Source organism: Hyperoodon ampullatus (assembly GCF_949752795.1).
Source record: "Hyperoodon ampullatus genome assembly, chromosome: 20".
Lineage (NCBI taxonomy): Eukaryota > Metazoa > Chordata > Mammalia > Artiodactyla > Ziphiidae > Hyperoodon > Hyperoodon ampullatus.
Window position 1 is genome coordinate 6,371,645 of NC_136933.1, and position 13,083 is coordinate 6,384,727.

General features: G+C 34.9%; 1 protein-coding gene across 1 annotated transcript in view; it reads right to left on the reverse strand.

Moving 5' to 3' along the window:
- The window catches only part of LOC307068606 (disintegrin and metalloproteinase domain-containing protein 5-like), a gene marked incomplete at both ends in the record, with an annotated part of 136,110 nt that overhangs the window by 122,707 nt on the left and 320 nt on the right, over positions 1-13,083 (reverse strand). The window contains 6 exons of the mRNA XM_079726556.1: positions 1,192-1,257; positions 2,166-2,340; positions 3,153-3,229; positions 3,501-3,579; positions 5,729-5,784; positions 12,532-12,611. Coding sequence (XP_079582682.1) covers positions 1,192-1,257; positions 2,166-2,340; positions 3,153-3,229; positions 3,501-3,579; positions 5,729-5,784; positions 12,532-12,611 — 533 coding nt within the window. The remainder of the gene's footprint in view (positions 1-1,191; positions 1,258-2,165; positions 2,341-3,152; positions 3,230-3,500; positions 3,580-5,728; positions 5,785-12,531; positions 12,612-13,083) is intronic.

Sequence of the window (13,083 nt, forward strand, 5' to 3'; positions counted from 1 at the left end):
TATAATTACTTACATATTTGAGTTGAAATATTTTATCTTAATTAGCTTTTAATTTGTTCCACATTTATGAAACAAATGTTTAATGTATGTTTTTCCTTCCCTTTATTGCTTTCCTTTTGTTGATTATGCTTAAAATCCTGCTTTCCTACTTCTAATTGCTTTGTAATTTTGTAAGAATGTGATTTTAGTGCATGTGTTGACTTTGTACTGGGTCAGCTTAGCCACACTAAAAAACCTATCAACTCTTTAATGAGTCATACACTTCAATTTTTGTCACCTCTGCCAAGAGTTAGCTCAGCTTCCCTGCCTCATATTCACCTCTTCAGAACCAATGACTTCCTTATGGGAAAAAATATCTTTATTTTATAACTTATATTTAAAATTTTAATATCTCAAAATTTTGTGGGTCTAATCTATGAGTTTCTGTTTTGCTAACCCTTGTACATGGTGGCTAAGTCTCTTATGGATTTTGAGCTCATATATGGCTGATATTAATCTGTAGGAATCCAGCTTGAAGTTGCATTCCTCCAGAGAGAAATACTACTTGCTTCCATCAGCTGCCCTCAGATCTACCAACCTGGGACAAATGTAGCCTTATAGCTTAGAATCTACTAATTGCCTATGCTGTATAAATTCAAAACCCAAACCTATACAAGACCTGAAGTACAGTCATGCGTGCTCAATGAGAATTTTATTCATTTTCTGTCATTTCATTTACCTTGAACTTAGGAGAACAAAACATAACTTGTTCCCCTAGAACTTAGCTAGAACAAAACAGATAACTTGTTTGCTCCCTTTGCTTAGAAGGAGTGGCATATTTGTTTTGTAGACTACCCTTCCAATTAGGCTGAGGCAATTAGATATTATTGTATGCGGGGGTAGGGTTTAGAGGAGTTCTAATCTATGCTTCCATTGAGGATGCAGTCCTTTTGAAAAAAAGAAAAATAGCTGGCAAGCTTCAGAAAATGAAAAGATAGTTCACTTTACAGAAGCAATTAGAGAGCCCAGAATACAAAATAAATGAATTAACAAAAATTTGGTGTATTCATAATTTTTAAGAATTCATTCATTGCAAAAGCAAAATAAACTTTTATCAAAAAATGGTTTTAAAATTTTTATTATATCCTTGAAATCAGGTTAAAGACGACTGTTAAATCATTTAAAAATAACAATGCAAAAAAAAAAACCTACCAGATTTTTGTCCACAACAATATACATATCAAGATATCGGGGGAATAACTTGAAATAGCCAGGTCTCTGAAAAACATACAACATGAGTCTTGAGAAATTTCCAAAAATTTGCCTTCTATTGAAATTATGTTCAGAGGTAAACTGAGAGACGAGTTGATACTGATTAAATATTAAGGTGATTTTCAACTACGAAATTTATGTACTATTCGGAAAATTCCAGTCCAAAGCATGCCTGTGATTAATAAGAATTTTCAATGAGACTCCAAGCTATACAAGAACCCAGGTATATTTCGATTTTTGCAGAAGCTGAAATTAGAAATATTAAGTTTATAACATAAAAGTTTCCTTTCCTTAGCCTTGTGATAATTTTTCATAGTAATCTTCCATGTGTGCAGATTTTCTGCAACCAATTATTAGAAACTACTTTTGACAATGTAGTTTAGAAAAATATTACTAAAGTTTACAATCATGGGCAGTTCACTAGAGCCAGGAAAGTTATTTCTGGCAGCTTACAGGTCTTTGTGGAGGAAGAATTCATCAGTTTGCTTTACATGTACCTTATGTAAGCCACAGATATTATTCATTTCTGAATTCTCGCATTAACAAAGACTCATTTAGAAATCTAGATCACATATTATTTTCACCTAAATTACGAGAATAATTGAGGAAAAGGAATAATTTACATTAATTATCCAAATGCCCACATAAGAAAATTAGTTTTTTGCTTTATTTAATCTTATATTCACATATCTGTTTCCAAGATTAATTACCTAAGTTTTTGCTAAACTTTCATCTAATAACAAGCATAACAAAGAACTTAATTTCATTCTCCATCCATTTGAAAAGTCATGCAGAGCCATCATGAAAAAGTAAAACAAATTTAAAATTTGCATATCACCAAATTTTGCTCTGAAAGTATTTTTCATTTCATAAAATTATACTGAAAAATTTAAAATTAAACAGTCCACACTTACTTCTGAACTTTTTCCGACTTGATACTGTGAGCTATCATAGATATAAGTGTCATTTTCCCATAACAGAGGAATATTAGTTATATCATTTTTTTCTTCATGAATCATATGCACGAATCCTGATACAGCTTCCATTGGTTCAATTCCATATGAGATGTTTTTAAACTGCAATATTCCCCTGAATGTTAAAATAATCAAAACAAATCTGATATGATTCTACTGAAACTATGAGAAATGTTGATGTTGGCCAAAAATTTTTACATTTAAAGTCACTTAATTTTTCTATTTATCTCTTTATTCTTTGAGGTATTGCTCCAGAACTGGACCAGTAATAACACAGGATATGTATGGCTTTTTATTACAAATATTCTAATAAAATATTTTGATTATCTTAAAGAAAGCAGGTTAGTGACATGCATCCATGTGCTTAAATGGGTTAAGACCTCTACCTAGGGTGTTGATTTTCTAAGCCAAACTTTAGGAGCCATGGGCACTCTTTTCCTTAGTCTTAGGTCCCTTTCTTCTCTTTGAAATCTCTACCTCTCCTCTGACACTTCGCATCTTAGATCATTTATTTGTGTGGCTGAGTTAAAGGTGCTATTCGCCTAAGAAAGACTATGAGCAGAGCCAAAGTACCTGTCAGACTCAGGCATTCCACACTGTCAACCACTCTAGGAAATTAAGACACGAGTAAAAACAAAGAATTTGGGAAAACTAGATTAGTATGGAGAGACCCAGTCAGCACCTCCTACACTCAAGATTGCTCAAAGCCTCAAGCAGCATATCCTGTTAGAATCAACAAGTAGCCTCCCATCTGGAATGGATGCTGCCAGGGTGACACACTTTATTTTATCAGTAATTCTGGTTCACACCTTTGGGAATTGAAATAACAAAGGTGACCGTAGCACTAGAAAAGATACATAAAGGATCAACTTATAGACTAGCAAGATCTAGTACTGGCAAATGGAATGTCTTTAAACAGGCTACAACCTGAGTCCTGAACAAATGTTGAGTGATACAAGAGAATTTGGAAAACCTGCAACATATCCATGATAATTGCAATCCATCTGAAAAAAAATACACAGAGAAAAACAAATGGATAAGTTCTTTTTGAAATGGACATCCCAGATATCTCACTTACACTTTTTACTTTCACTACCTTAGTACTTTAATATGAGTGGCCATTACCCAATGAAGTTGTGCCAGGTAGAAATAAGAACTAGTCCACATTATTCAATTTCAGTGAATGTGTAAAATAATATTCTAAACTTTCATAATGTTTGTATTTTTTAAAAAAATCCAGAATAAGAAATCTGTAACAAAATACCTAAGTCCTACCTGAGCTGACAAAGGCTGAGAATGTTGGGTGTCATCTTTGTCATAAGAATAAACAACAGAAGCTGAAGATAAAGATGATCTAGGCAGAAATCACAAAAACATGGTCAAATTGTGAACAGAAGACATAGAAAAATTATTCTTCATAATACAAATTTTCCTTATGAGGGAGAAATTTAAAGTAATGCCAATTATCTTAGCATATCCTATTGCCCCAATGCTTGTCATTTACAATAAATTAGGGGCAGAGGGAGGCATTTTAATTATAGTGACACATAATACTAAAATGCATGATAATGAATGACCTAAATTGCTAGAAATACCAAATAGCAAAATAACATAGGTCTCAATTTCCAACAAAGAACTTTCAATTCTCTGTCATTATTGCTCATTAATTCCAGATTTTAAACTTGAATCTCAAAATTAAAATGTAGGGTTAGGACAGAATTCTGAAAGATTTTTTAGCATCACTACAAATTCATATTCACTAAGCTTAACTAAGCACCAATTCTTCCCAATAATCTTGGTCTGAACTTTCTTTCATTCTCCTCAGTAAGTATTCAGAAACTTGACACGACTCCTGTCAATCATCTCAATAACTTCCATGTCACCTCATCAGATCACCTGTACCCATCCTCACTCCTTATATTTATTCCCAGAGAATGACTACTTCTTTTGTAGTCATAACACTTATGCTATGCATCCTATTCTGTGCCATGTATTGAAGATACATACTTTATTGGTACTGTAATTTCAAACTCTTCCTCTCTACTGGTTTTTATCTTAACACTATTGAAAAGTTTACTGTCAAGTCATTATCATCCTAAATAACTCTCCCTTGGCCCCGTGTCCTCCTCTAGCTATTCCCTACATATTTTCAATTCTCAACAGATTTTACCAAAAGAGTGGTCTACACACAGTTTCTTTGCTTTGTCAATTCTTACTCACCCTGAACTGCTCTGGAAAAGATTCATAACCACCAGAATGTCAAATCCGAAAGACAGTTTTAAAACTGTCATTGCACTGGACTTCTAGCATCATTCTGAAAACTGTGACCACTCACTCTAATCACTTAATGTACATCACACATCACTCTTCTGCTTCTCGTCCTACCTGCCTGACCCTTCTAGCTTGATCTCCTTTGGCAGAACCGAAAAGAGAAATATTGGTCTTTCCCAAGATTCTGTCTTTAGCCACCAGTATATTTGTAAGCTCTCATTTAAAAACAATTACACCAAACTATTGATTACTGCTAAATCTATATCCCTATTGCCAATCTCTCCTTAGAGATTCAAATTCCTACATTCATATACCTAAAGGAAAAAAACCCCACTTGAATACCTTATAAGCAATGCAAACCAAACTCACCCCTTCCTCACATAAATATCTCCTTCATTAATATCCCTCATTTTATTACACTATAACCTACCAATTTTCTTAAGCAACAACTAAATTATCCAAGATTCCTCACTGTTTCCCAATCATTCTACCAAATCTATCCTCAAGGTTTACTGAATTTTTCTTTCCAGTGCTATGATCATTGTTCAAGCCACTATCATCACTCACCTAAACTATTATATAATCATACAATTAGACACCTTACCTCCACTTTTACCCCCTCAGAAACAGCCTATAAAGACTCAACGGACCTATATAAGTACATGCTTTAAAAACATTTTGGCTTCTAATACCCTTATCATGGCATTCTAGATCTTCTACAGTCTGGCTCCTCCCTAATTTTCCAAAATGTTTTACTTCTATCCTCAATAAATATGTCCTTCAGTCATTCACACTACTTTTTGCACACCACAAAAATCCAGTCTGTCTCACACCTGCACGATTTCCTCGAAACAGAATGTCCCCCAACACTACCCCACTTCTTCACAGAGCTAACTATCTTCGCTCAAGTCATCTCTTTCCAAAAAGCCTTCTCTGATTTCCAAAGAATACTATCTACACATTTATCTTAATAACGCATTATAAAACAATTCTCCATTTCTCTACTGATGTGTTTGAATATATATCTTTCTATATTATAAATTATTTACCTGTGCCCATGTTTTATTGCCTTTTGTACACCTACGACTTTACCCAGTAACTGATATACAATAGGTATCAAATGTATATATGTATCAAATATACATTTGAATTGAAATAATCCTATTTGTAATTATTTTTAAAAATCAAGAAACCAAAAAATTAAAATTTGAAAAGATAAAATAATTACTTACTGCTTTTTGAGATGGATAAAATATGGTTTTCCTTCTATTGTAATGATGTAAGCAACCTGTACATGAGCATCCAAAAAAATTTCAATAACACTTGTAAATAACATATGCAAAAAATGTTTTCTTCAAGTTATGCTCTTAAAATTGACAAAATTAGTAATAATATATAACTATCATATGTGCTTCCCTTCCCATGTGGATACTGGAATCTTCAGGATTCGGAATTCAATTGCCTCCTATTCACCGTTACATATCTGAGGGACAAGCTTGCTGATAATTATCTTTTGGCTTAGACACACACCACCAATTCACCATGCCCAAGGCAAATGCCAAGATGCCCACCTCACTTGAGAGAAACCTTTGCTTGCTTACTCCCAGCCCTCCTGGGAAGTAAATTTTCCTGCTCATTGGAAGAGACACTCCTAAAAGATAGAGCTACAAGAAATCTACTATACCTCTAGCAAGATAACACAATAAGTACCATTGTACTTTGTTTATCGAATGCAAGCAATGAAATTCCTCTGGAATAGAAGGTAGGAGAGGATAGAGGAAGGGCAGAGACATGTCTAGAGAACCCTCTAGAAGATAACAGAAAATATAAGATTCATTAAATTATTTATTTGGTTAATTTAAAAAACTTATTTTAGCAAGACGAATAGCCACTTAAAAGTTTTCAGTTCTTTAACTTTCTATTAGAACAGAGCAAGATTCATTGCAGCAGATAAATGTTCTGAGAAGAATCATTTGAATGGCACTCTAAAAAGAAGTCTAAGTGGAATCTTGAGGGGAACTGAAAATTGTACCCTCTAAAAATGGCTTCTTATTAATATGATGAAAAATAAAGGGGAATATGATAGCACCAATAAAATTTAAAATCCACATGTCTTACAAAGCAAAACAACAACAAAACTAGGATGCAATTAACAAGAAATGTACAAAACTGACAGGAGAAAAAAACTCAAAAAAGACATCATCCAGAGCTTCTACAACTTTTCATACACAGCATCCAACTGTTTGGAATTGTGTCCCCCTCCATCCAAATTTACATGTGAATTCCTAACCTCAGTACCTCAGAATGTGACCTTATTCAGAGACAGGGCTTTTACAGTGGTAATCAAGTTAAGGAGAGGTCATTAGTGTGGGCCCTAATCCAATGTGAGCAGTATCCTTGTAAAAAAAAAAAAGAAAGTAAATTTGGACACAGACATATGCAACAGGAGAATCCCACGTGAAGATTCATATGAAGACATCTATCTATAAGCTAACGATAGAGGCCTGGAGCAGATCCACCCCTCATAGTCCCTAAAAGAACCAACCCTGGGCTTCCCTGGAGGCGCAGTGGTTGAGAATCCGCCTGCCAATGCAGGGGACACGGGTTCGTGCCCCGGTCCGGGAAGATCCCACATGCCACGCAGCGGCTGGGCCCGTGAGCCATGGCCGCTGAGCCTGTGCGTCCGGAGCCTGTGCTCCGCAACGGGAGAGGCCACAACAGTGAGAGGCCCGCATACTGTAAAAAAAAAAAAAAAAAAAACCAACCCTGCGAACACCTTGATCTTGGACTTCTAGCCTCCAAAACTATGAGACAGTAAGTTTCTGTTGTTTAAGCCACATTGTTCATGTTTCTTTGTTATGGGAGCTCTAGTAAATGAATACACCATTTTTTCCATTAAAAAATTACAACAAATGCTAAAGAACAGGATCAAATTTTTAAAAAAACAAATAAAAAATAGAGAATAATAACAAAGCCACAGTAATATCTATAAAATGACCATGATTAAAATGAGAAGATGGAGAATTTCAGTACAGGTATAGAATCTTTAATAAAGGAATTAAAATCAGAAAGAAATTTCTGATTTTACAGAAGAAAAATATCAATATCTGTTATTAAAAATTCAATAAAAGGGTATAAGAGAATATTAGACAGAGCAGGGGATAAGATTGGTGACAGGAATATAGGTCAGTAGAAAATAATCCAGATTGAAACACAGAGAGAAAAATATGAAAAAGAAAACAAGAGAAATGTGACCAATTAAAAATGTCTAACACTCATGTAATTATAGTCCAAAAAATATGATAAAGATAAGACTAGGAAAGAAATGACATTTTAAAAATTCATGGCTGATATTTTCAAAGCTTATGAAAGATGTCAACCCACAGTCTCAAAATATTCTATTATTCCAAATCAGGATGAAAACAAAGAAAGTAAACCTAGGCATGTCATGCTCAAACATTTAAAACAAAAGACAAAGAGAACATACTCAAAAATCAGTAAGAGAAAAATGACCCATTACTTTCAAAATAATTCTTAATAAATTATGTGTGGATGGATCTACAGACTGTCATACAGAGTGAAGTAAGTCAGAAAGAGAAAAACAAATTTTGTATAGTAATGCATATCTGTGGAATCTAGAAAAATGGTACAGGTGAACTGGTTTGCAATGCAGAAATAGAGACACAGATGTAGAGAACAAACGTATGGACACCAAGGGGGGAAAGTGGCGGGGGAGGGGTGGTGGTGGGATGAACTGGAAGACTGGGATTGACATATATACACCAATATGTATAAAATAGATAACTAATAAGAACCTGCTGTATAAAAAATAAATAAATTAAATTAAATTTTAAAAATAAATAAATAATGTGTAACTCTACGACTGAAACAATAGACACCAGAAGGCAATGGAATGACACCTTTAAAGTTTTGAAAGAAAAGTAGGAGTACCTATACTAACTTATATTAAGACTTCTAATAAAGCTATGGTAATTAAGGCAGTGGAATATGGGTCAAAATAGGAAAAACAGTCCAACGGCACAGATGATAAAAGGATCAAGCCAACAAGAAGATATAACAATTGTAAGTATATATGCACTCAGCACAGGAGCACCTAAATGCATAAAGCAAATACTAACAAACACAAAAGGAAGAATTGAGAGTAACACAATAACAGTAAGGTTTTTAACACTCCGCTTACATCAGTGGACAAATAATACAGACACAAAATTAATAAGGAAACACTGGCCTTAAATGACACATTACAAAATGCACTTCGGAGATACTTACAGAACATTTCATCCAAAGCAAAAGAATACACACTCTTTTCAAATGCACTTGAAACATTCTCCAGAATAGATCACATATTATGCCCAAAACAAGTCTCAGTGAATTTGAGAAAATTGAAATCACATCAAGCATTTCTTTTCCCAACCACAGAGGTATGAGACTAGAAATCAAAACTAGAAAAAAACTGCAAAAAACACAAACACGTAGAGTCTGAACAATATGCTACTAAACAAATGATGTGTCACTGCGGAAATCAAATAGGAAATCAAAAAATACCTGGAGACAAATGAAAATGGAAACAAAGTGATCCAAATTCTATGGAATGCAGCAAAAGCAGTTCTAAGAGGGAAGTTTCCAGGGATACAAGCCTATCTCAGGAAACAAAATTTCAAATAAACAACCTAACCTTACACCTAAAGAAGCTACAAAAAGAAGAACAAACAAAACCCAAAGTTAGTAGAAGGAAAGATAACAAAAAGATCAGAGCAGAAATAGATGACATAGAGACTTAAAAAAAAAGTCAATGAAACTAAGAGCTGGTGCTTTGAAAAGATAAATAAAATCAATAAAACTTTAGCCACACTCATCAAGAAAAATGAGGGCCCATATAAAATCAGAAATAAAAAAGAAGTTATAACAAACACACCAGAGCTACAAAAAATCATGAGAGTACTGTGAACAATTATGCACCAATAAAATGGACAATCCAGAAGAAATGGATAAATTCTTATACATGTACAATCTACCAAGACTAAATCAAGAAGAAATACAAAATATGAACAGAATTATAATGAACTGAATCAGTAATTTAAATAAACTCCCAACAAACAAAAGTCCAGGGCCAGATAGCTTCACAGATGAATCCTACTAAACATTAAAAGAAGAGTTAACACTTGTCCTTCTCAAACTATTCCCAAAAATTAAAGAGGAAGGAACACTCCCTAACTTATTCTATGAAGCCAACATCAGCCTGATACCAAAACCAGACAAAGACATCACACACACACAAAAAAATTATAGGACAACATCACTGATGAACAAAGAGGCAAAAATCCTCAACAAAATATTAACAAACCAAATTAAACAATATATTCGAAGGAACATACACCATGATCAAATTGGATTTATGTCAAAGATACAAGGATATCTCAATATCTACAAATCAAATATTGTGATACACCACATTAACAAATTCAAGAGTAAAAATCATATAATCATCCTAATAGATGCAGAAAAAGCTTTTGACAAAACTCAACATCACTTATGATACCTCAACATAATAAAGTCCATATCTGACAAGCCCAAAGCTAACATACTCAATGGTGAAAAACTGAAAGCTTTTCCTCTAAGACCAGGAAAAAAACAAGGATCCTCACTCTCATCACTTTTATTCAACATAGTACTGGAAAGCCTAGCCATAGTAATCAGACAAAAAATAAATAAAAGAAAATCAAATTGAAATGGTAGAACTACAACAGTCACTGTTCCATACAACATGATACTATATAGAGAATATTGTCAAGAGGCCACCAAAAAACTATTAGAACTAATAAGTGAATTCAGTAAAGTTGCAGGATACAAAACTGATATACAGAAATCTGTTGCATTCTATACACTGACAATAAACTATCAGAAATAAAAATTAAGAAAACAATCCAATTTACAATTGCATGAAAAAGAATAAAATACTTAGAAATAAATCTAACCAAGGAGGTAAAAGACCTGTACTCAGAAAACCATAAGACACTGATCAGAGAAACTGAAGATGACACAAACAGATGGAAAGATATACTGTGTTCATGGATTCGAGGAATTAATATTGTTAAAATGACCATACTACCCAAGGCAATCTACAGATTCAGTGCAATCCCTATCAAACTACCAATGGCATGTGGCTAGAAGAGCCACACTCAAGTAACTAGCTTCTGCAAGTTAGCAAATCAATGACAGCCCAAAGTTTCTGGAAGTCAGCCAATCAGTGACAGCCACAGCTTCTAGATAGGAGTAAGTGCCTCCCTCCTCTGACACTGCACTGATGAGGACTCTGAAAGTGAGAAGGCCAACAAGTAGTCTTCCTGTACTAACTGCACTAACACAGCTGAAAGCCTGCCAGCACCTAAACACTCTCACTTCTGAAAGCCCATGGCTCCCTGACACCAGGCTTCCCCAAACCTTAAACATTAACTCTGGCTTTCTTCAGAAAGACTGTGTTTACAACTGGCCCTTACAGGCAAATTGGAAGTTCCCCATTTTTTAAAATAACATATCAAGTTCAGTTTATAGTTTGTTCACAGGTTCACAATCTTTTCAACAGTTCAGCTCATTTATGATTAGTTATGAGTTGGAACACCTGAGTTTCACTGACACAGCTGCAAGATTTTCAAATTCAATATTTTCAATTCTTTTTGAAATGTTTTGGAACTACTACCTATATTTTTATATGTGTATATTTAAACCCCAAAATGTCAAAAGGCAAGTGCAAATTTTGTAATGAATTTGCTAACAGTAGAAACTCCTCAACTGAGGAAAAAGTCCTTTTGAAGCTCTTTGTGCAGCTTGCAGTTGTTCACTAAACATCAAAAGTGGTGGAAAGTCAAATATCAACCAGCACATACTAACAGCTAGGCAAAAAAAAAAATGGTTTCCTCCTACAGTACCAAAGAAGGTCGCATAACAAATTTGGGGGATTAAGAAAAATTCAGAGGAAGAAGATGTAAGAATTGTAGCAGGCACTGTAATGGTTTTCCACTCTGTGTATCAGCAGTCTTTCTGCCCAAACATCTAGCTGAATGCACAACTACCAGAAATACCTTATGATTCCAAAATTGCAAGCAAATTTTCAAGTGCCAGGTTAAAATCCACTGCCACAATCAAAGAAGTAACACCAGCTGGCCCTATGTTTAACACCTGTGGACCCTTATCCTGTAAATATCTGTCTAAGTGGGTCCATTTTACCCAAGATGATTTAAAATTACACTGGCCAAAATGAAGAACTTTTGACATTCCCAAATTAGTTTATCTCCACATGCAATTGGGAAAAAAAAAAAAAGTGTAACAACTAGGCAAAATGAGTGGGAAGCTTATTTAACTGGTATCTAGAGGCCTCTAAACACAACACGGAGAAAACTGTCCCCCTCCATGCTATGGCTGAAAAGCTGACTCAGACTGTCTCTTAACTTGAAAAATCAGCTGATCTTTCTCACTTTCACTCACTGATCACTTTCAGCTCTTCCCTGACTAACTGAAAGTTGAGGTAAGTAGCTGCGGGCAAATCCGCAGGCCTAGGAGCAGACCTAGGACGAGGGTCGGGGCCCAGAAAACTCAGTAATCAAGATAAATACTTGAAATACTATTTCAATGCAATACTTTAAACAATCAAAATTAATGCAAAACTTCCGTGATGGGAAAAAATATCAATATCTTCAAGAAAGACAGGATCTGACCTGGTCTAACCTCATTCAGCCTCATCCTAATCCCAGTTTATTGCCACTCCCTTAAGTTCTGCACCTGAGTCAAGCACTTTGCTTGCCTCTCCCTAGTGCTGGCCCCGGTGGATCCTCCTTAGGATCCTTCATCCCCAACAGAAACACACACATACAGGGTCACACACACGAATACACATCAAACCTAGTCTGAGTGGTCAGCTGTGCCCCCAAGAGCTGGAGCCCACCTGCAGCTACTAGGGTCTTGATATTAAAAGCAACTTAACACAATTTAAGAAATAAAAATATTTTTTCCCAATTACATTAGCTTCTGGATGTTTTACTGCCTCGGATATTGAAATCTTTTCAGGAACTGTGGTCTGCACAAAGGTTTTATGAGGATCTAAAACAAAAAATAAGCAGAGTTACTGTGATACTTGTAATCTTGCATTATTCACTTCTAAACCCAGTTCATTTGTTTCTCTACATTACCAAGCTTTTCTTATAATCTATGCATCTACTTTTCCTTTCTGCTGTCCTTCGGTCATTCTTACCGATAAATTTCTTAAGCCTTGTCAAATCTTAACTTTTTATTCTACACACACACACACACACGCACACACACACACACACACACACACACAGTCGGGCGGTTTGACTAGGTAACAGTAACAAATTACAGTTTTGCAAAAGAGGTATGGAAATAAGAAAACACGGGTGCACCAAGAAACTAGGATCCTTGCAGGAAAAAACGATCCAGAATACTGAATACAAGGGTGGTCTGCAATTTTCCACGGAGAAGGTGGAGGACGGCAGTCACCAAATCGGGAACTCATTGATAAACAGCTTCTTCATGGCGATGCAATGATTTCCAG